General features: G+C 42.5%; 1 protein-coding gene across 1 annotated transcript in view; it reads right to left on the reverse strand.

Annotated features, from left to right (window-relative positions):
- Positions 1 to 11,450: 11,450 nt before the first annotated feature.
- The window catches only part of SMPD3 (sphingomyelin phosphodiesterase 3, neutral membrane (neutral sphingomyelinase II)), a 31,259-nt gene continuing 18,235 nt past the window's right edge, over positions 11,451 to 24,474 (reverse strand). The window contains exons 3-7 of the mRNA XM_010192295.1: positions 22,824 to 22,979; positions 19,542 to 19,631; positions 18,647 to 18,710; positions 13,282 to 13,444; positions 11,451 to 12,166 (exon numbers count right to left, since the gene is read on the reverse strand). Of these exons, the coding sequence (XP_010190597.1) occupies positions 12,065 to 12,166; positions 13,282 to 13,444; positions 18,647 to 18,710; positions 19,542 to 19,631; positions 22,824 to 22,979 (575 nt within the window). The 3' untranslated portion in view covers positions 11,451 to 12,064. The remainder of the gene's footprint in view (positions 12,167 to 13,281; positions 13,445 to 18,646; positions 18,711 to 19,541; positions 19,632 to 22,823; positions 22,980 to 24,474) is intronic.

Here is a 24,474-nt window from a genome sequence, read left to right on the forward strand (position 1 = left end):
CCGGCCGGGACCGCGCTGGGCGGGCCCTCGTCCGTCTCGCCGCGGTGGCCCTTCCTACCGAGCTGTGGTTGGCCTGGCTGCCTTGGCAGATCTGCACCTACCAGTGAGCCTGGTTGTTTTCTGCATAAAATAAGTTGTGCCAGCACCTGTTTCCAATCCACGGGTTTGCATGAGGGAGCAAACTTTTGCTGGCTTAGAGGTCTTTTTTTATTTTAGAAGTAATAGTGGGACTTCAGAAACAGAAGTGCATGTGTTAAGTCGGTCTGCGTGACTTTCAGACTGAGGAAACCAAGCATACACATGGGTAATGAACTGGTACAGAAAGAATATTCATACCATGTAATTTGGTCTGCTGTTTTGCCACGCGTGAATCCTGGCATGTTGTACCAAGTAGTGAGTATAAGCTGAGCACCAGTGGCTGTAGATTTGAACGTTCATGTCCCTGGTGTTTTAAAGCAGCAGCAGCGTTTAGGGTCTCTTATCCCCCCAGCTGATGTTGTTTGAGAGTTCTCCATAATACTTCTCATAGCCTTTTTCCTGAGAGTGGAGTCTCTGTCCTAGGGCCTTTTAGTGGAGAGCTTATGAAGAGGAAAAAGTGTTTTGAATGTACTTAACCTCTTTCTGTAGAGGTATGAAACAGAAGGCTTAATTTTTTTGTTTTTGTTTGTTGTTTTTTTTAGTATCACTGAAATTTAGTTGCTTTTAGGGCTAATTTGCTGTAGAACTTTATTTTTTTTTCTTCTAGATATACATTTACAGATAATAAAGTAAGTCTAAACAGCTGTTTTTCAAGCCATGCTGGCTGACAAAAAGGCAAGGGTTTTTTGTGGGTTCTACCTCTCTTTAAGATACTTTTCAGCGTTAGGCTAGCATTTATTAGCTCTGTTAGCTTTTCTTGCCCTAGGGGGAAGAAGAGAGAGGGCAGTGGGGGAATGAAAGGAAAATACTAGTTGTAGAGCCCAATTTTGGGTTAAATCTAGTGTTCATTTTGTTGTAACCTATACATGCAACGCTGAAAACTAAGGAGAGTGCTCCTTATGTTAAAATCTGGCCATCGATGGGTTGTTTTAGACATTTTCCTCCCCCTCCCTCCCATCTTAAAAAGAAAACAAGTGTAGCAGCTTTATCGTAGCTGCTGTGCTGAATGAAGGGGATTAGCCTCAGCTGCCTACATATACAGCACTTACTGTGTGTCTCTAGTAGTGGGCTCTCTAAAGTGGTCTTTGCACTCCCAATCTAGCAGTTCTATTCCATTCAGTGAGGTTCAGTGATGGTCCCATAAGTGACCCTGTTGGCATTGCTCCTGATTAAGCCTCAACATTGCTTAAAATCGGTGGGTGTCTCTTTCATTCCTCCAACCTGCCTTGTGCCCTGTTGACCTGTCCTTGGAGCAGAGCAGAGGTTTCAGAGGCTAACAGAAAAAGCAAGCCAGAAGGTCTCCCAGGATTAGGCAGGCGCTTGCGCCTCTCTTCAGCAAATGGTGTTTCTGCCTACAAAAATGTTGCATCTAAAGTTTCTGCTTCTGGAACCAAAGTATAAATCCATAACTGTCTGAAGGCACCGATGGGGCATGGGGAAGGCGTGGTAAGATGACAGCAAGGTTATCTTGTGCAGCCTGTGTGTCGTCAGAGAGCACTAATCCTGAGTCTCTAGGTACAGCAGAGGATGAAGATCTTGGCAGAGGCGGTGTGTTAATGTGTTATGATCTTGTGTTGACCTGTGCTGATATATTGCATTGTGACGGTTTAATGTGTGTTTGTTTTGTGTGAAACTGTTAGGGAGGTTGCATCTATTCTCCTTCATGCATTAAATATTTATTTTGTTAGTTTGTTTAGATACATCCCCTTCCTCCTGCCCTTCTGTTTTTGCGTGATACTGACTTGTGCTCAACAAAAACTAGCAGTTCCTTTTGTGTTGCACAGCAGAATGAATGAGCTGCACAGTGAACTTCCATGTTAAATACTACATTTTCACCTTTTTGAGCATTATCTTGGCATGTACCTTGCAACATACACCAGAAAAGTCTCCAAAAAGGGAAGAAGGCAGAGAAATATGTAGGAAAGACTATGTTGATATTTCAATACAGACTAGGCTCTATGTCAGTTGTAGCAAGGTGCTCAGCTCCACAGGTTTCATAGGCATTTGCTGACAAAGCATTTAGTTTTGGTGTGTTTTCTTTTGTGCCTGTTGTGCACAGGAAGCTCTTCAAGGCCGATCTCTTGCTGTATTTGTGTGCAGTGCCTGCATTGCCAGGCTATGGTTCTCATTTGATGTTTATAGATGATATGAAGCAGAGGTATAAGTAAGCATTTCCCTTCTAAAAGGGGCACCAGCACCTCAGATCATCTCAGCAGTTCTTCCTAAACCAAATCAGTGTCAGGGTTGTGTTACGGAGAGTTGAACCCCTGCAGTTACCCATTGTAGGTGTGCTAATGTACAGGCGTCGTTGGCACCCTGTTCCTTAGTGACAATCATCAGGTAGCAACAGGAGTTTTGTGATATTGGGGTGATGTGGCCCTTTTAAGTGCTGGGTAGCCCCTTCTCTTTCTCTGAAGCCTCCCTCAATGACAGAACGTGGCCTAATTTCTGTATTTGTCACCGTGCCAGTCAGCTGGGCTGTGTAGTCTGCCTGAATAAATAAAGGTATTTTCTCACAGGAGATCATCTGTTCAGATCGATGCAGTGCCTTATATCCACTGCCAGCTTCCTGCTGCTTTCTTGGATGCTGCTGCCCGAATCCCTTTGCTCACAGGGAGAATATTCCACTTGTGTCTGCCTGGAGCTGGGAACTCAATACACTGCTTTGTTGTTTACCTCCCCTGAAAAGCTGAGAGCTGTGACTTTTTGAGACAGTCTGTATTTGCGTTCCCTGGGTTGGCTGGGCAACAGCTAATCAAATAATTATATTTAATATAAGATTTAATTAAAAAGCATCTCTAGAAGGAAAGGCAAGGTGTAGTCATGCTTCTTGGAAGCCAAACTAGTCAACAGTGTGCATACTGTGGAACGTTTCCTAAATAACTAAGGGCCATTTAGTCTTTCTTAATGTCCTTAACTTTTTTTGTTGCTGTTTTTTTTTCCTTTTTAGATGCTCCTGTACCTTTATAGTATGTCTGCAGCTTGACTATGCCCTCCTTCCATTCCTTTCTTTTCCATTCCTCTCTGCCCTCCCATGCTAGATGGGAGCTTTAAGTACAGTCTTCTTACATTGAGCCTAAACAGGGAGCTATTCATACTTGAAGAGTTTCTGCGAGTCAATGCCAGTTTTGTCCACGTTTAAAACGTGACTAAAAAGATCAGTTGTTTGTTTTAAAAGAATAAACTGAAGGTCCCAAATAGATAATTATACTTGCACTTGTAAGTAATCATTACCCAGAAGCAAAAGAAATTCTGTACTTTTCCCCTGTCCTTAAACCATACAGAGGACGGGGTGAGACCTTCAGGGTCCTGGAGTAGGGCTCATGCATAAAATCTCGTTTTAAAAATACATCAAACTCTGTTTTAAAAGCAGTGGGGTTTTCGAGAGGAATGTTTGTTTGTTTGTTTGTTTGGTTTGCATTCCATTGTGGTCGTTTGGCAGCTGATTTTGAACTTGTCTGGTCTTGTGGTCAGAAACCTCCTTGTAATTGTCAGCCCGGGAATCCAGGCCTGGACAAGGATCTCTTCTATGGGGTATGGAGCCACTGCCCAGCATTTAACCAGACTCAGCGTTTCTTTCTGCTGGTGTATAATAAACGCTCCGTTTACAGCTTCTAATTTGTTCCAACATTGGAACACGCAGCTGCAGGCCGGTGAGGCCGAGGTTTCTGCAGCGAGGTGGAAGGACACTCCAGGTCAGCTGTGGGTAAGAGGGATCTCGCCAGGACAAGCACCGTTAGTTCCTGTGCGAGTTCCAAGAACACCAGTCTAACAATTAATGAAGTGGCTGCAGCATGAAGTCCTCCTTAGGTGCTTATTGTGGGACACAGAACGCATTTTGTTAAAAGACTGAGTTTGCTGTGGCTATAAACAGCTTTCTCGGCAAATGTGGAAAAGAGAAATTATAAGTAACCAAGGAGTAACAGAAAATAGAGTTTAAATACCTGTTTCATAACAGTCTTATTTTGGGGCTGAGATAATGGACGAGGCTGCGTACTGAGAATCAGTTTGCCTTGTGTGATACACCTTTCATTAGAAATATATTTAGCATAGCGCTTGGCACCATGCTAGGCCTTTTTTTTCAGTTGGTGTCTTGCAGACCTTGCAATTGCGTTTTGTTCCTTGATCTCCTGAAGGTCCCTACTAAGCAATGTAAAACATTCAGTGTTCACTTTTTGAACCTGGTGACACTGTGGCAGTTGACTCCAGAAGTTCTTAATTGTAGAGAAAGATCTAGCTGGATTTTACTAAGTATTCAAAGTTCTGGATTGGTATCTGAAAGGTATTTAAGAACCTGTTGCAGCCAGACATAAAGAAGGTAACAGTTATACCAGGTTAGATCCAAAAAGTTAGTGAGGGTGTTACCCAAATTGCAGAAGGGCCAGGGTGTTCAAGCTAACAATCCTCTGCTAATTTAGAGGTTCATAAATCTCTTCAATGAGAACAAAGGTACCTGATTGCATCTGATGTGGAAAGACAGCATCTTGCCCTCATCGTGCTCATTTCTTTCCATTTGTTGCAGTGGGATCGATTCAAAATATACTGCCACTGGGTAATTTTGGGTCCTGAACGCCTACATTGTTTCCTTCAAATACCCAAGCGTTTGGAGGCTGCCCGTGCGGGTGCTGTTGCATGCAAAGTTGCGGCAGCATTGGAGACCCCTTTGGTTGTTTTTACTGCGTCACCCAGCATCTTAAAATGGAAGAAGTGTTGTTGTGTAACAGAGTCATTCTGCTAGGCTTTTGTGGAATCGCAGTTCACAGGTTAAATGTGTGTGGTATGTCCCCCTGCTTTAAAACCGGTGTTACTGTCCTTTCTGCAGGCAGCCGTGTTTCTCTGGTGTAACACTGCAGCGTCTTGGCCATCATCTTCCATTTTGTAGCATTAAGGCAGAAGGATTTATATCAGTTACTAGCTAATCCAGTGTTTAATGGTGTATCTGTGAGGCAAATTCCATTTTAGCAGGGTGGAAAGCGGTCAGAGATATCAATATTCAGTACACTAATGACAGCACGGCATTCAGGATCACATTAAGGTCTCTATTGAGCTCATCAGGCTGACGCATCTTGTTGCTGGGATTTGGAAGAGTCAAACATTTGCAAAGAGGAGTGGCACTTTCAAGGCCTCTGGCTGCTTTGGACACACGCAGCCATGACTTGAGGAGCTTTAGTAGAGCTTTGCAAAAAATCTGTTGTGACAGATGTAGTATAAAAGTAGAAACTGCTTGATTTAAGAAGCTTTAGGCTTTTGTTGCAGTGTTTATACAGATAAGGGATATTCTGACACACCTGGCTATCCAACTGTACCGTGGCACTTGAAGCAGTTTGTTCTGCTGGGTTTGGCTTTGGAGACATCACAGATTTACTTACCAAAGCAGGGAGAGGGCTTGGCAGTGGTGCAAGCTGTGCAGGCTGCGTGGGTGAGTGAATCTCGTGGGGGAAGCGAGGGAAGGTGAAGCATCAGCTTAGGGACATTTCCAGAGGAACAGAGTAAGCAGGTGCTGTTTTCTAGGAATCATGCAATTTACAGATGAAAAGCTAGCCGAAAGCTAGTATGGTAATAGGAACATGGGGAAAATGTCCCTTTATTTTATGTGATTATATTCAATTGTCTCATCCTTTAAAGTGCACAGGAAGGCTGTACCATTTTTCTACTGCAGTTAATCTCTTTCCATTTCTGCTTGCTGTTTAGATGGTTTTTGGTGCTTAGGAACCATTTTCCTTGGCCAGGTAGTGCTGGGTGCTGTATAAAAGACAGGACAGTGACAGTCTTCTGCCCCAAAGAGTCCGCAAGTCAGACAGAAGGGTGAGGACATAACAAACAATGAAGGCAGATGAATTTGGCTCACAGACCCTATGTGTGACTACCCTCAGATAATTTTTTCTCCTCCAATTTTCTTCTAATTTTAGCTGCAATTAATGCACGTTTCTTCCTGTTCACATCATAAGGAGCAGCTGTTAAATCTGCCACTATGCAAAGATGAGAGAGGATTGTTGTTTTCCTGCCAGTCCTGCTAGTAAGGCCCTCTCACTAATTTCACAAATGGTTGCTTGGAGCCTTCCCTAAATGTCAGGAAAAGTATGGAAGAAAATATGAAGGGCTTACAGATTTAGGAGTGGTGGATGAGAAATCTGGAGTAGTCAGAAACAGCAGTAGAGGGTAAGAACGTGTCTTCTGAAAGGCCACGAAAATGCAGACAAGCAACTTGAATTTGCTGTGACAAGACTTGGTACATTGAAGTATTAGTCAAAGAAAAGGGCTAGAAGTGTAACAGTCTCAGCAGCATTCTGAGCAGGAATTTCTGTGGGATAAGGAGGTTTGTATTTTAATAGGTGCTTTGCCAAGAGGATCTGTACAGTAGCCAAAGAGGCAGATGGCATTGCAGTTACAGTGTGGACTGCCAGGCAGCTGTGGGCACGAGCTCGTAATAAACTACACTACAGCTCCTGGGGCAGAGGGAGCGCTCACAATTTTCTGTACTTGTTTCTCTTAATTAAATGTCTGGAAGATGCAAACTGTCCCAAGAAATGATTGTGTTTTACCGTGTGGTTCCATAGCCATTTCCGAGCCATAATACAAAGTGCAGTAGTGGTAAAACAGATGAGGTATTGCAGGAGAGGCACGTGCCAGGAATCTACCACTGCAGAAGGAAGTCCATCAAAGCACAGTGCTGTGGTAGCATCAGAATCCAGGCAACAATCACCTGTACAGCAGTGGAGAAAGCTGCAGAGATCCGTCTCTAACATCGTGTCTCACATGGACTGGTTCCTTCCTGAGCTAATGACAAAAATGTGCACGTGCTTTTCTTTAATCACTTGCATTCCACTGATTTGCTCCTTTCTGCTTGTGGGAAAAATAACTGTCTTTGAGGTGGGGTTACTGGCTTTTTATAAAGGACTTTGAGGACTGTTCAGAAAGACTGGACCAGTAAAATGGATTCTTTTCCCTTGATGATGTTTTGATAAATCACTGCATTTCTTAAGGACAGAACCCCCCCCATGTATGTATCTTCGACTGGACAGTATAAAGATAAAAACCAGGACTGGGTAACTGCTGAGCTGTCAAGATGCACAACTGCATAATAATAAATTGTTCTTGTGGTTTTATATAAAATGCTAGCAGGACGCAATGTGGGGTGGATGTCCTCGTACTTAAAGCATGGCCTTGATGCGAGATGCGGGGTTCAGGTTTGCAGCCTGCAGCAGGCACTGTGGGTGCTTGTGTGAGAGCTGCACACCGTGAAGACTGAGCGGGGTGAGCCTGAGCAGTAGAGGCCAGGGCAAGTTAAAAGGACTCGTTTCTGTCACCCTTGATTTTCTGCAGATTCCCTACAACAGGCGTAGCATGGTGAGGCCGTACTTGACCCACCCACCAGACTGCACCTGAGAGTTGGATTTCTGTTGGTACCATCAGACTCCGTGTCACAAAAGCAGGAAAAAGTGGACTGCACAGAATCATTTGAGCCTTGAAATTTTATTACCTTGTTTGCATCAACCAGTTATTCCTTTCAGCACCAATAAAAGACAAAAACCCCTCCCTGTTGTTCAAAATACCTTGTTTTTATCAGGTCTGAGATTGTGGGGTTTTTTTTTCTTGCAGGCAAAGAAACCAATGAAAATATTTAAATTTTTATTTTTTTAATACATTTATAACAAAATGTCAGAAGGTGTGTGCTTACCATATAAAAACATTAGGTTCCAGAAGGATACAATACCGAAAAATCATTGAAATAAAAAAGGTTATTCTTCTTATAGGATTTCTAAACCTCAGCAATAATACAAGTCTTTAAAAGCATCAAGATTATATTTAAAACAAGATAGCATGGAAAAAATGAGACCTTCAGTAACAATTTGACCCTCATTGTAACGGATGATAAAATTGGGAGTTTTTCAAAGTGCTTGAATCGTATTTCAGTTCTCATCCTGGAGTGCCAGGAGGAGGTAAAAACGTTTCATTTCTGAGCTGCTGATATGTGCTGACACTGCTGTGTGATTCCAGGGTAGCTCACAGACCAAACTGGGGACAGTCAGATCTGCTGAATCTGGACTAACAAAGGCCTTTCTTAAAAAAAAAATCCCTATTGAACTGCAAGTTCCTTAAATCTTTCTTACTGCCTTACCCAACAAGTAGGACTGAGTCTTGCCAGACGAGCCGAGAGTGCTTTGGGACAAACCTTGTTATAACACGAGCACGAGAGAGGTGAACTCAGTGCACCAGACAGCGCTCTCAAGGGTTCCTGTACAGCGAGCCCACCTCAGCGGGCTGCAGGCTGCCCTTGGAGCCAGGCTGTGTACAGTGTGAGTTCGGCTGCTTTGACAGCTTCTATGAAGCATCCAGTTTGTGATGGAATAACCTAGCTGGCCACCACTTGAATTAGTTATAGTAAACACTTCTTCACACAGCACAGAGCTGTACCCTCGGTGTTACTGCCCTGGTCCTTGGTGGCTGAGCTGTGGTACAAAGCAGGTAGATCACATACCCCTCAGCCAAACAGTGCGCAGGTTACCTGGCGCTGAATGTGCCCGAGAGGCTTCACACTGTTTTCTGCAGGTTGTGTTTTTGAAGTGAGCTCCAAGTACCAACTTTGTAAGGACCTGACATTCTTGAAACTTCTGGAAGTTCTTAGTTTTCAGCTGTCCTCATTTGTGTCTTTTGTTCACTTGTTCTAGAAGTGCCGTTGTAAAATGCAAATTGAACATGAGAAATAGAAGCTGTTATCTAGCTTTTATAAAACAGCTGACACTTCATCTGCAGTATCCCTGTTGAGTGGCAGTTATTAAACCAAGAATAGCATTATCACCCACTTCTTGAAGATACCTGAAATTCCTGTACAAAGTGGGGTAAGCACAGTAAACTTCAATTTCTCCTAACATCCTACTAATAAAGTGGGTCATGCTGGCCTTAAGTGAAGTGGGATTGACAGCTGAAAAAGTGATCCAGGATTTGATTTCCTGGGCATGTTCTGTCCCCCCCCTTTTTTTTTTTAATACAAATGTTCTATTATGTAGCAGTGGTGTAGACAAAACTGGTTTTCTCCAGGATGGTACACTTCTGGAAAGGAAAGCCTGTTTGTTCCAGTTTGCAGACGCTCTCTGACTCCTGCAAGCACACCAAGGCATCAGAAGGCACAGGATCAATGCAAAAAAAAGCAAGGAGCATCTGTACAGTGGTGCCACAATGCTGTACCTCCCAGAATCACTCTCTTGCAAAGTTAGATCCTTAAGACAGTAAATTAGTAAGAACTACCTAGACTGATTAAATGTGTGTGTGTGTTGTTTAAAGAGAACATTTTACAACTATCCATTTCTTGATCACTGAGGAACGAAGAACATCAAAAATCTAAAATAGTTTACTTCAAATTTGAAAAAAAATCTGTCTCAAAAAGTTGACAAAAGTGCCTGGTTCTTAGTCAGCACAAAGCCACAGAACTAATTTAAAAGTAATTTAGACCATGTTAGTTTTACTGTAAATGTAACGCTGTTTGGCAGTAGGCTTATGATTATATCCCACACAGTGTCAAATTGAGCTCCTGCAACTGATACTTCATTAAGTTGATATCAAATTGTAATTTACAGTGTTAGGAAAGCTATTAAAAATACTGTACCTTATATTTAATCTTACTACTGAGAAATAGCTGCTGGACAGCGCACAAATTGCTACTGATACTGTTTGTTTTCTTTAAAAAGGTTAATAAAATACAAGCAAGGTAGAAAACAGGATTAAAAGCATTGTTTCAGGTACAAGTCTTTCTGAATTGAGTGGAGAGATAAGAAACCAGAAAAACACATTGCACATACGTGCACCCTCTGTATAAAGAGAAACGTACAAAGTGGGGAAACCGGTGGTGCACGGGGATAGTACACTAAAGTCTGATGCTGTAAACCTGAATTCCTAATTTTATCAAAAAGGGGAATTGAGTCTGGTTCTATTTTTGAGTCCCCATGGGTTCCACTTGCAGAATACCCCTGGTTTGGCACAGTACACTTGGAAGAGGCAGTCTCTGCTGAAGGGACGCCAGGACTGGAAAATGAGGCATAAAACGTGTCAAGACCAGGTGCAGTGGGAGAGGGCGAGAAGAGGCCTAGTGCCTACTTGGAATTAGCCAATACTGTTTGTCTTGTACTTTTTGGAGTTTCTCTACTTGCAAAATCAGGTTGATCTGAGTGAAAGTTCTGTTGTTTGCTGTAGCTGTTTAAGCCAGTACTGGGATTTGTAATTTAAATCTGTTCTGATTTAGTTCAAGCTGATTCCTAGCAGGTGTAAACTATACCAACACAAGAGCATCTTCAGGAGTTTGTGGCCAGTGTAACTAAAACAGTTTCCTTAATGGAGTAAGTGTAAGTATTAGATTAACTCTTCTCTTTCCAACACAGGGAATTTGTAATGTTAGAGAAAATAACACCAAAATTGGTCAGGAAGTAGGCAGAAGAAACCAAGTATCAGTTAAAACACAAGGGTTCTCATTATTCTCCCAGCAACACAAACCCTTCTGAATGTAAATCCCTAAAAAAATGCCAAGTCTTGTTACAGACCTGATTCTCAGCTTTTCGTTATTTTGGGAAGGTTGCAGAGGCTGAGTAGGTCAGGTCATGGGGAGAAAATGGCAGACGGGAGCCCTGCATTTAGAAAGAGCTGCAGTGGAAAGAACATGTGAATTAGATGACAAGACCCCCACAAAAGTCTGTGAGCACGTAACAAACTGTCTCACAGAGAGAAACCCCTCTGCTCGTAGGAAGCAGTTACCCAGGGCTGAGTCACAGGTCTGTTCTCCAGCAGCCAGCCACGCTACACTTTCCCTTTAAGTGTACTGATTCCTTTGGAATATTGTTAGGGTATCCTGCCTTATCAGTCATACACTGTTCTACACTTTTTCTCCCAAAATGTCACTTACGTTTATTTTAACTCTATATCTAGCATGCATTTTACAAGCTATTGCCCACTTACTCTTTCTAGCTAAGGCAGAATGTTGGCTCTGGTGTTACCAATGGTACTACAGGAATCTATTCACTCTACTGTAACATACATATCATCCCATACCATAATTCAGAACTGCCCCACATATGGCAAAGAAAGAAAAGACATTACAGGGGAACTATATTTCTTCTTCAGGGAATAAGTTGTGCTTAGAAAGCTAAAGGCCCAATTCTGGAGTCATTCAGACAAAACACTTCATAATTTCAGTGGGAACACAGCTGGAACAAGGGTAGAACTGTGTTCGTAAAGTCAATTCCAAATCTTTTAAGTATCCTTAAACAGGACAAGAAGATACTGGTCTGCAAACTAGAGTTGGTTGGTTGGTTGTGTAAGGTCTATCTGTAATGACAGAAGGGTTTGCCAGTCCCAGAATGCCTTGCTTTGGCTGGTATCTGATTTTTGAACTCACTTCCATTCTGTTATTCCCCATGGTATCATACTGACTATTTTTTCCGAGTGGCATGCAGTGCGGGCGCATGCTACTGATGCAAGCACGCTACTACAACTTTAACAGGCTAAAAAAAGAGAAAAAAGCTTTAGCTTCTTAGTTATACAAAGAAATGATGCAAAAAACCATTGAGCAGCACTAACTCACAGACTAATTACAAACTAAATTGTGCTATATATTAGTATAAAAACATGTTTTAGTAAGAATGGCACTGGTTCAGAAGGAATTAGGACTTCCATCTTAGTTCTGTTCGGTCCACAGTGAGAGCATCGTAGTACAGGCCTGCCCCGTTGCCTGAGCAACTCGTGACAGTGGCCTTTGGCCACAACCCCTTCCATTTCTTCCCTTTTCACATCCACCACTGTTGGTACATTCTGGGAGTAGCCCGGGTCAGGTCTATTCTTATTTCCTAACATGGCACCAGAATAGTTCGTTCTTATCCTTTGATATTTTCTTTAATATCATTAACGTTTCCCTCTTTTAATCTCTCAAAGCTGGTCAGTTTTAAGGGTCATCTTCTCCTGTAGACACCATGAGACGCATTGCTACTGGTAGGTGGTCTGTCAAGCCTGCTAACTGGGTAATAAAGCTGAATTCTTCCACTTCCTGTAGAAGGAAAACAAGACAGAAGGAATTGGAGCACTGATCTGTTACACCACACATCAGGACTTGGCTTTTATGCCTGCTTTTAGTTTACTTGGAACTACCTTACTGTATTAGCAGATGCATAGCTTGGCTGGGCTAATGGTAAGCTGCCTGCCATGCAGGGCTGGCTGTACTGTACTAGATGTGGCATGCAGCTGAAAAGGAAGCCTGTCTTCATTTGATTGAGGTGTTAAACTTCATGGGAACTTAATGCAATCAGGCACCCTGCTTCTCCTGTCTCTGAATTTCAGCTGTTGTTGTGGCAACATGTCATAGGACTCAGTTAAAATGACATAGGAAATACTGTGTGTTTCCCAGCTTTGGAAAGCTGGATGGAGCAATCTTAATGCTCACTTGATACAAAGCTTTAGTTCTCTTTATGCTGCCAGCATGAGGCTTATCAAAGACCTAATCTGGGTCAAAACTGTTCAAATACTGTGGTGTGTTGCTGTGTGCACTATGTAAGATGGGTTTACCATCCAGATGTGCCACGGGCATTTGTGCACCCGAAACAGGAAGCCTTAAAAGAATGCTAAGCTGCTGTGTCCACAGAGCCCATGCAAACAGAGTGCAGAGGTCCCATGCACTAAGCTGTACTGAACTGCTCTCCTGCCTGCTCTTCTGCAGCAGCTGCAGTGCGGTATGGTAAATAAATGTGAGCTAGGGTCTCAGTTTCATCGTGGAATTCTGTGTAAGGCGAGGTCCTACACCAGCAAGCAGAGAGCGCACTACAAGTCCTCATTCTGGTTAGCATGTGGATCAGACTTGTAACTTAGGTGGGTTTTCATAGGCACAACTGAAGAACATCCAGACACTTGAAAAGATTAAAAAATACTCAGATTGCTGGCATGGACAGCACCAGTCAAAACACTTTGCTACTGGAATCCCTAAACTCATCTTAAATTTGTTTATGTAATAGGTTCATGAACTCAGTACCTGCATACAAAAATAGAAAATAGCAAAGCAGCTGGTCCTCCTTGGAGCAGAAATTTGAACCCAAGCAGAAGAGGCTGCAGTGCCATCCAGACAAGTTTGTTGTGTGAGTTACGGCTTTTTTGGTCAACTCTAAAACTCACCACTTTCCATTCCAGGTAGAGACCTTCTTCTGTGTAGAGCATATAGTCAATCCTCCTCCCATTTCCTTTCAGTGATGCCTTCCTCCCCTTCTGACTGGAACTGTGGTTCTTGCTGGTGGGATAGACTAAGTATCCTTTCCTTCCTTCTTCACTTTCCAGCACCCTATTTCATTCAAACAAAAACAAAGTGTTTTAAATGCTTGCTTATCCTGTACCTTTGTGTATTATGCTTAGATGCTCTCCAAGTCCCCGGTGAGTCCCTGGTAATGCCTGACCAGAAGGACTGTTAGATTTGCAGAGTTTCCAGTATGAGGCTGCATGAGCTGCTGACAGTGCTCTTAAAGCCTGACGGCACGTTTGGCATCACTGGTGGACCTATCCTTGTAGCCAGGAAAAAAAACCACCTGCGAGGAGGACCTCACTTGTCTGCTCTCTGTACTATATTGCAGCCCACAGGCCTTCCACTGATTTTCAGTGTTGATACAGCAGAGGAAGAAACTGCTTTCATGGATTGCTTTAGAACAAACCCGAGTATTTTGGTACAAACCTGTCCATTCTGATCAGAGCAACCCCTTTTGAAATTAAAACAACCACCTTTACAGACAGGGTATGGATGAGGAGCGGTTTTCAGGAACATGCATTTGGTAGTTGATTTTGAGCAAGCATCAGCTTATCTTGGACCCAAGCTCATACTTCACTGGTAATGACAGCCCAAATTATTTGATTCCTGTATGTGCCGCTCTTCAACTCGCATGGAGATGACCCAGCCCAGCCCATACACAGCAGCAGTCAAAATTCAGAATCAGTTTTCCATGTACCAGTCTTGTGTTCAGAGAAATAAGTTGCAGCTCTCCCATTAAAATTTTTAGTTTGGGTGCTTAAACCTTAACAGGGGGTTTTATACAGAAGGACACTAAGACCCCGAGCAACTTGATCCAGCTTTGAAGTTAGCCCTGCTTTGAACGTGACTGGACCAGATAACCCACAAAGGCCTCGGTCGCTCCATTTTTACAGTAAGTCCATGTTGTTGTGCTGTTCTGCACCGGATTTAAAAGGATACTTGGTTTATCTTCTTGCATTTTATTTAAAAGCTGTACCAAAGGAGTGCTAAAGGCAGCAGACAAAACTGTGCGTGCAAAAGTAGGAGTTGCACACAGTAACTGCATGTGTCGGGTGTTACGCAAACGGTACCAAGTACAATCGATCGTAGCTGTTTCGCATGATCAATGTGCGGGCAGAGAGGGGCAGATGACGTTGTGGTTTTGCTGTCTGGCTCAAAACACGACAAACTGCTTTCAAAACCACCTCCTTCAAAATCATTTTCCTTCACTTACCTGCCAAAACCTGAGCTCAAGGTTCTGTGCTTTCCCTTGTAAGAGTTGATTACGCCATTAAGCTACATCATCAACTGTCGCAGGAGAAACACTGAGCCATGAACTTGGGTCCTAGCAGGTACAAAGCCTTTAATTTCACCTTGGAAAAAAATGAGATATTTTCATCACCCAGTTTTTAAGACCTGGTTTTTGGATGGGTTTTATGGGGTTGGGTTTAGGAATTTTTTAATGCATGCACGTGAGAGTACAGAATGAAGGGAAAACGAGACAAACACCAGACTCTCATGATGCTTCTTAATGTTTGGGGGTTCAAATGGTTTCTTTGTCAAATTTTGTCTCTTTGGAAGGACCTGAATGGTGGCAGAGAAGACGCAGCAGCACTTGCTACAGGTGATTAAGTCTCAGTGTTAGAATCTGTAAGTCTGGGTCAGCTGATACATACAAGAAGTATTTATGTGCCTGCAGAAGATAAGAGTGACAAAATTCTGGTCATATAGTTACTTAACCAGAACTTTTCTTAATCCCTTTTGGACTCAGTGAGGCACTGAAGGTTCTCAGAGTTTACTGTAACCACTTTATGAACGTGAACTTCCTTTTCTGTTTTATTCAGTTTTACTGTTGTCTGATAACTCACGTTAAGTTAGCTTACTGCCTGCACCCCACGTGCAAGCTGATTCTACAAAGAGCTGCTGCAAATGATTCGCTTCCTGAAATTGTTTCTCTGGGTTCAAGAATGCAAGCTCTTTGATGGGACTGACCTCTTTCAGAAGCTGTATTTATATCTGGCAAAGCTAATTAAGTAACAAAGTAGAAGAAACTGCTGATTAGCACTGTGGTCCTACTGCAAAAAATATCTTATTGGCATTAATTTAAAAGATTAATTTGTTTCAGCTTCAGTTACGTCCTTTTAAAAGTCTGTGAGTGCTGGGTATTCACTTTACCTGCAAAACTGCTCACGGAAGGGAAATGTTAATTTCAAATTCATAAGCAAAACAAATTGTGAACGTGTATGCATCTGCTTCAGCCTAAAACGTGTACCACTGTGTGTGCAAAGGTTTGCTGTTTACAGGAAGCAGGCACCAGTACTGGACATTGGGCTGTGCCCTGCTAACAGCCAAATGCTAATAATTTAAGTGAACATAGCTAATTGGGACTGAGTTGCACAACTAAACCTGAATTTTGACCAAATAATTGTCTTTATTCATAGGATGCAAAGAAATGGAGGATAAAAAGTAACTGGAACTTTGTATTTTCCTTGAAAAGATTTTCAGTCCCAAATAACTGCAGAGCTGAAATGTGCCAGTTCTGTCCCGTGGCTCTGGCCGATGGTTTGTCTGTAGCACTGACTGTAGCTGCAGTGAACAAAGGAGCACAGAGAGCAGTGTAGGTGGTGGAGCCGTACTGCAAAACCTCCTCCCTTATAAAGGCTGAGGGGACCATCTCTTGTTCAGGTGAAAAGCACCTTAATACTTTGCTTACTGGTGCCTCTGTCACCCAGAACTGTGAGCCACTGTCCAGCAGTGGAGACTGGAAAAATGTGCATTTAAAAGCTGTGCTGTAACGTGCTCTCCTGTGCCAGAGTCCATTCAGGGTTTACAGCCGAAAATGAGCTTATTCCAGTGCTTTGCTGGAGGCTGACAACCATCTCTGTGAGATGAGATTATTTGTGTGCATTTCAGAAAGCCTTTCTGAGCAGAAGCTTGTGAGGCTTCCAGCACTGTGGCAGGGCCCAGATTGTTACATCTAGCTTATTAATTGTTCTATAATTATAAATGACTTGCTCATTATTTGTACCAAGCGTGTTCTTCTAGTCCGATGTTTTACGTATGCTGTACTTAACATGAAAGAGATATTTAAGAACTAGTTGTTCTGCTGCTTTTATGGCCTAATTAGTTGAGTAATGTGAACTACTTAATTTTATTTATAAACTAGAGTCCTGATGAAGAAAGAATTCTCTGGATAGCTTACATTGCCAATGTAAATGTCTGTAAAGCTTGATCAAGGTTTATTATTGATAAATTTGAGAACAGATCAATTTTAGGCTGTGCCCTGGTTTGCTGTGTCTATGAATGGTACTTGTTGGCCAGACAGTGCAACACAGCTGCTGTGCTAGTTAACATTTAAATGGCTTTAAAGCCCAGATTCCATCAATGGCTTTCAATTTATTGAACTTATTGGCAGTTTTTGTGTAGCAGTCCCTTGCAGAGCTGGGAGGACAGCCTCTCTTGGCCTCTTATGGAAGTGATGGTTTCTCTGATATATAAGCACATCTACATAATGAACACGTGCAGATCTGCATAAAAACCTAGGGAAAATTCCAGTCTAATCGAGGGGTTTTCAGCAGTTTAAAAGAATCATAACATACTGCAGAAAACTCAAAGCCACATTTAGTAGGCAAAAAGTCCTATGTGCACTGTTACTGACACTTCCAGTTACCTCATCCTGAGGTGCTGTACGTACACACAGGCAGTGGAAGTCATACCCTTAAATCCTTATTGATCATTTGATGGCCCTTTATCTATCAGTCATGTATTTGTCAGGGGAAGTTAAATTGCTGAATACAAGTAACTCCTCAGGGAATAAAACAAAATACCCCAAAAGTAGTGTGGTGACAGATCGTCTCAAAAGGCTGCTTGGAAACACAGCAGTATTTTTTGGTTTTGGGAGTTCTTTAAATTTTTATTTTTTTTTTTTAAAGAGCTCCAAGCCTGCTCTTGGAGCCATAAAATAGAATGTTACACCCACATACAGATTTGCATTTGCAAACTTGATTGTAGGGCCAAATTACCTTACTTTTGCTTTTCAGAAATCCCTTTCAGATGTACCAAATTCATGTTTTCAACACGTGAACAGAAATGCCTGGACTGCAGGCTCCTGAATGTGCAAAGTGTAACTTGCTCTAACAAACCCTTTTTTTGAAGACAAGCTAAACCCAGACCTTATGTCTAGAATTCCGTTTCTTTGTTCAAAACTGATAGAAAGATGACTTCAAGGGGTAGCCTCACCTACTACGTACAACTGAGTGTCCCTCTGTACCATGCAGAGCACTGTACTTGGTGAGTAGAAATGCCAACATAAACAGTGTAGCATTTCCATTACCTGTGTCAAGTGAAGCATCTGCAGACTCATTAATTCAAGTAACTTTACCCTTTTAGTATATTTTGCTAATGGACAGCTAGAACATCTTTTATAGTTAGTCATGATAACAACATACTTGGTTCACCGAAGGTAGAGAAGGTGCCAAAAGGATTATCACATTCGTTAGCTGCTGCTCTAAAACATACCAAGATCATCGGTTTCTCTCCACTGGCGTTGTTATTTAACAAACAGTGCAGGTCTTCAAGAAATTAATCTTAAGACTCCTGCATATTGAGATTTTTGTGTATTTCTTGTAAGTCTGCTAGCTCAAACCAGACACCTGTTTCTCAGTATCGAGCGCTCCTTAAAAGTACTGCTGCACCAGTGTCACTGATAAGGCCATACTCTGAGCTGTATCTGATGTGCTATTTCATTCCTCTCTGTATTTGTGAGCTGGCTTTTTTAGGTGTATCGAATCCTGAAAACTTTCTAGAATGGGTAATTAGTTGTTGGGTTGAGGGTGACGTTTTAAAATCCATGGGTTTTTTATTTGAGAAAAACTAAATGTCCTTTTGCTGCTTCATTTACAGTGCCGTGACCGAGGAACTGGCTGCAGAAAGACTTCGAGATGAGCGGTCACACACCCATTTTGGTCATGCATGGGGCTTCTTGTCCTATGGGCCTGTCCAGGTAGGACCAGCTCTAGAGACATAAAAACACTGCAGCTGCTCTCATCTTTTCACCCACTGATGCCAATTCTGTTAGGCTTAGAAGCAGCCACTTTCCCTATTCTTTTCCTCAAGTATCCGAGTAAAAATTAAGTATGTTTGGTTTTTTTTTAAACAGTCCATAAAACACCCTTCAATTGGTGAAATATTAAATAAATAGCAAGCAATGAACTGGTTTTTTTAAGGAACCGTGTAAAGCATGTGGGAGGATCAGGAATTGCATACTTTTGTAGGTTATCTGGAGTGCACACTTCTTCGTCATACAATCCTTCAGGATCCAACAAGGTACCTGTGAACAGAAAGGGAGATGTAACTGTCCTCCTGTGACTTCCCTCTTGAGAGGCTTCTGGGGGCACAGGTGAAGGCAGCAGCCACGTGGGGAGAGGAGAGCGCTCTGCCTGAGGGCACTTTGCGTTCACTCCTCTATCCACACCTCCCTGCTGTCTGCCACCTTTGAAAAAACATTGCCTGTGCACTTCCAGTTCCTCAGCCCCAAGGTCTGTGACTTTTTTTGCTTTTCTGCCACAACAGAGTAGAGCCACGTTATTCAACAGCTCCACATTCTTACCTGTAGTACCTTCACAGTTACAACTGCTTCTCTAGAGAGTCTGATTCCTGATCCAAAACTTCAACAAGTTCAACTGAGTTTCACCAAGTATTAGTATCTCTGAGTTCCATACAATCTTTTCTTACAAGTTCACAGTGTTGTTGAACTGCTTTGTTCCATCTCACACTATTTATAGAACACCAACCGGAACATTCTGATCGAAAGCTGCAGGCTTTCACTGCGTGCAGAAAGTACAGAACCAATAATTTGGCTTTTTTTCCCCCCAAACTAATCTAAATATTATTTTAAAAGTAGAAGTAGTGTGGGAAGGGATTCAGGTAGCTTGATGCATAAGTTTTAGAGTGTGGACTGAAGTTTGAGATCTCTGGTTCTTAATTAGAATTCAACAAGGCACTGTTCAGGTTTATAAAATACAGGTTGCAGAAAAATATCCCTTGTCAATATTTGTTCTCCATCAAATTCCTACTGCCAGTTAGCTGACCTGCCGCTGCTGGATATCGTGAGTGACAGACAAGTAAATGTTCATACAGTGAGAGCTGGAGAAGGTCTTACCGATTGCCCATGGTTTATCCTCCCCAGGACCAATTCGACATGGGTCTTTGTAGCGTGTAAACAGAGAATGCTGTTGCTCCAGCTTGTCCTCTGCAGGGAAAGAAAGGCACATCAGCTGGGTGTTGTAAACCTGTGGACAACGGTTGTTCTGCCACAACAGAAAAGGTAACTCTTCCTTCCTACTCGGTGTATGTCTGCGGGGGACATTTGAACCAGTTCAGTAGCAACATCTTGTCCTTATCAGCAATTCCAACGCATCATGCTAATAACAGCGCTTTCCTATGAAGTCTTTCTAGGAAAGACATTTCTGGTCGTTTCTAGCTGTGAACCGAAGTGAAGATTTTCCAGCATGTTTCCTTACCCCGCCATTGACACTGCATTGCTTACACGGGTACAAACTTTAGTTGAGATGGCTCACACAATGGAGAACTGGACTGACCGCCATGGGAATGGCTGTTTGTGGGTGTGCACCTACATCTCACCAAGTTTGAAGAGAAAAGCTTGCGCTTTACACGCTGCAGAAGAATTCCCTGACTGTCTTCCAAGCTATAATAGACAAGAGAAAGGACAGGCAGTTGCTAATTTGATTGGGATATTATCTAAAGCATTAAAGCCATACTAAATATGATCAGCATGACCTATTCAGGATAGATTAAAATTTTGTCATGATTAATTGGCCACTGTGGCACTGACAGTGACAAGTCACAGCTTAACCCATCTGACTGGAAGGCTCGCTATCTTATGAGAAAAAGTTTAAAAACATAGTAGATGTTTACATGAGTCAGTCCAAGGCAACCTGACAGTAAATAGCTTTCTAATAATGTTCCTACTAAGTGTGAATTCAGTGTATGAACGTTGTCATAAAGTTCTGTAAAGCTGGAAGGGAAAACTGTTGCAGAAAATTTGTCATAAGCATTAGGTCGCTCGTGGACCTGGAGATCTTTGAAAACCATTGTCAATACATCTAAGAATAGAAGCTTGATATTCACTGAAACATTAATTACTTGCCTTATCAGTCTGTGGAGTGGGAAAGAAAACAGAAAATCATGCACAGAGTTACAGGAACCTGAGTATTGTTTTTTAAAAAACTTAATCTTAAAATGTTCAGTTCTCTGCAATGCCAACAAATGTCCCTAGAACAATAAGTAATGTGAAAACGGAGAGGACGACGTTAAAGCATTGCATTAATCTTGCTCAGTGCATAAGGAAAGAAAGCAATCTGAAAATAAAAAATGAAATAGCCAGCTTAATAAATGAAAAATAAAAAATGAAATAGCCAGCTGAGTGAATTTTAAAGGGGAGGGGTATGTAAACAAGCTGCAGAGAGCACAAAAATAACTTGTTTTTTATAACCTACTTTTCAGTCCTCTCAAGTAATGGTTGCAATATTTACAACTATTATTTGCAAAAGCAAATAGCTGGTTTTACTTTTGCTTTAGCTTTAAAAAGACAGGTCACAACGCCATTAATTCTACTCTGTACTCGTGCAAGATGTTGGTCAGAGTGCCAGAACATCTCAGGCAGTGAGCACTGGCCGTATGTTCCCTCACAGCTCTGCTCCCCTCTCCCCTCATGCTGCACAGCTCTGCTCCCTTCCCATGTGCTGTCTGGGCAGCCTCCCTTTGCTATGCAGTGCATGGCTTTATTTCCTTGCTGGACGTCTTTGCCTCCAGGCCAGTGCATCCAGCCAACAATATTGCAAGTGAAACACTCCAACCACAGCAGATGGGGCCATGTGTGTCCCCCAGCTCCTGTCTCTCCATCAGGATGGCTGCTGCTGCCTCCTCAGCGTGCCTGTGAAGCAGCTTGGCCTGTTATCGACCACATTTCTTCCTTCCTTCCCTAAAAACTCACTGCCACCGCTACTGTTATCTTTTATCCCAATCCGTGTTTAACTACAGTGTTCTGTAAACATTATCACTCACTGCTCACCTCCACAGTGCATAATGGATTCCTGTACCAGTCAGAGCACTTGCCAGCGCCTTCTCTGATCATTCTGAGTTTACTCTGGGTCATACAGTTGTGACCGATTTAATTTTTGTACATGTGAGCTAGAAACAAACAGCAGAAGGGCTGTGTTTGGGGTTGACAGTCTTTTCTACCCTATTAAACGTGTCTCCAGCTTTGCTTAAATCTTCTATTACAAGTGTCTGAGACAAGTCGTGAGATTAGAGAATACCAGTGAATTTTGAGATCAGACAACCCTTGCTTTTTGTTTCTTAAGATTACTGTTGGTACAATTGTTGCTCTCGGCCTCGGTTACCTAGGCTCCTTAGGAGGACTACCAAATTCACACTGGATGCTGTTCACAAATTCACAAACTCTGGTCTGAACTGCTGAATCCCTCTTTGAATGCTGCAGCCTCAGCTCACCTGTACAGACCCCATCTCCCTGGTAACGCAGCAGATGAAATCCCTCTGCTGCCCCCTCCCCGTACCTGCCTCCTGCTCTTTCTGTCTCAGCAGTTCAGTTTTGCCCCACGAGGCCTTTTGGCCATTGCCTTGCAGGAGGTTGGCCACTGGGCACCACTGGTCCACTTGCCAGCTCCAAACCAGCAGAGGCGATTGCCATGGAAGGAGCTGTGCTGGGTGCCTGCGCTGTGCCGAGCAGGGAGGCAGAGGGGATACACGAACACAACGCTCTGCAGTCTGTGTTGGCAGTGTAATGGTTAACAGAGTGTAATACTTCTGTTTGGAAAAGGCTACCATCTCTGTGAACTCACCACCCATTAATTATGGCTTTGTGGAGTTCTTTTTCTAGTACTCCTAGCATCCAAATATAGAAAAAAATTTAAAGATTTATTAAAATAAAAAATGAGGAGTATACAGCATCAGTTAATTTTCTCCAAGACCGATTCAGCAATGTTTAGTTGTCTCTGCAGCATTAATCTCTTATGTCTGTGTACATGCACTATCAAATTATTTTTAACTGCATGAATTCACTACTTTTTCTCCACAAAAATCCCATAACACACACACATCTCTCATTAGTAACTGAACTCCTAGGACAACAGGTATCTACCCAATTCAAGTAAAGCTAAACCACTGCACCTGTCCTCGTTACTGCTACTGCAAGTCACAAATTATTGTCCTTTGTGCCTTAAAAACCCCTCAGGCTTAACTCAGGTGAGCTCCTAAGTGTGAGCCCCTCTCAAGGCCAGTACCTATTTTAGAAGCAGCAATTAAGTCTTTCTGTGCAAAAGCAGGTCACAACCTGCTGTAACTCACAGGAGTCCCCTTTTTGGAACAGGACGACAGCAGGAAAAGGAAAGCCTTGTCTTACCAGAGGAGCAGTTATCGAAGTTGAGATCTCCACAGATGACATCAAAAGCCACCAGCTCCTCTGGATTGGCTGTACTGGAGGAGGAGGTAGATTTTCTGAATTCAGACAGCCAATCTTGAAGCATATCCAGTTGCTCACATCGAACAGTAGTATCTCCTGTAGCAAACAGACAAATAACCATGACAAGAAATAAGACCTCCTTTCAGCATGTTACTCAGCCACATATTCGTTGCTAAGATAGACAGCTTGAGAACAAGGGTGCAAGATAAAAATCAGTGTGGCTAATAATATACTCAGTACACAGTGCTCAGCCCATTGTGAAGTTCATTAGTTCACACTTTCTGATGATTTAAATATCTCCTTCTGGAATCCATCACACCAGGCCTATCTGAAGAAATAAGAGGACAGGGCATCTGTGCTGCAGCCAGCCAGCCAAAACGGTGACACTTCCAGCCACAGGAGGGGGATGATCTGATGTGCTGCGCATTTAGGAGTTCAAGTTGAAGTCCTGCTTCAGACAGGACCAGGCAAGCACGTTCAGGGTAAACCACTTGATCTTGCTTTGCTTTCTAGTTTTTAAAAATGAAAAATTTAAATTTCAAGTGTTATTAGTGAATATGCATCAGTGGTAAATTCAGCTTACTGATGCTGTAGTAGCCTATCCGAGGAGGGGTTCTATTTGTCTTCAAGTAAGAATGGCTAAACTGCAGATACCGGTTTAGGCAGGGAGTACTTCAGAAATCAAGCACCAGGTCCTTTTCAGCAGCTGCAGGGAAGTTACACCAGGCTACGTGTGCTGAGGAGGTGCCCCCAGCTTACAGAGTGGTATGAAAGGGTTGATATGATGGGTTGCCAAATATTTTTTGTTTGTGAAACCATCTGACACACCAGCCAGCTCTTGAATTAGCAACTAACCACACTCAATTGCAAGCACGTGAGGTGACATGAAGTCTACGAAAAGAATTAATTACTGGCTCTCTTAAAATGATGGTAGCAAAAGCTTGATGTGTGGAAAGGAGCAGGAAGAGACACGTTCTAGAAATAACTGTTTACCATCTTGCCTTTCCCTTTCTTTTGTTTTCACTGTACCTAGAGTTAACAGTTAGCGTTTTGCTGGTTTCAGACTTCAGGAGATGTATCACAGCGTTAGTTTTCTTCACACAACTGGAAGGAAAAGCAGCAACCCCAAAATGACTTATTCTGACTACGATTTTATTTTAACCTAATTTACTACTTTGTGCTAGCTAATAAAAAGATATGAACCACAATTAGAAACATCAGTTATGTATGTTCAAAGCTGCTTCCAGTGACCACGATGGAGATGGGGAATATTTAAATCTACATCCTCGCAGCTCGTTAATCACTCGCCTCAACTGCAGCTGTCATCAGCTCTCTTTATAGACTTGTAAAATAAAAAAGAACCGACTCCACAGCACACTGTGAGCACACAGACAAACATCAGGCTTCAGGACATCGCTTTCCGACCACCATTAACCTGTGAAGGGTTGGATTTTCAACAACATCTCAGAGAGGGGTGGGGGGTGTTAAAACAACAGTTAAATACAAACTGAACCACAAGTGTTCAACCATTGATTTGATACAATCCTAAATAATGAAAAGAAATACTGAAAAGAACACGACCAGGGAAAGA

The sequence above is a fragment of the Mesitornis unicolor genome, unplaced genomic scaffold (assembly GCF_000695765.1).
Source record: "Mesitornis unicolor isolate BGI_N332 unplaced genomic scaffold, ASM69576v1 scaffold8059, whole genome shotgun sequence".
In the NCBI taxonomy this organism is placed as follows: domain Eukaryota; kingdom Metazoa; phylum Chordata; class Aves; order Mesitornithiformes; family Mesitornithidae; genus Mesitornis; species Mesitornis unicolor.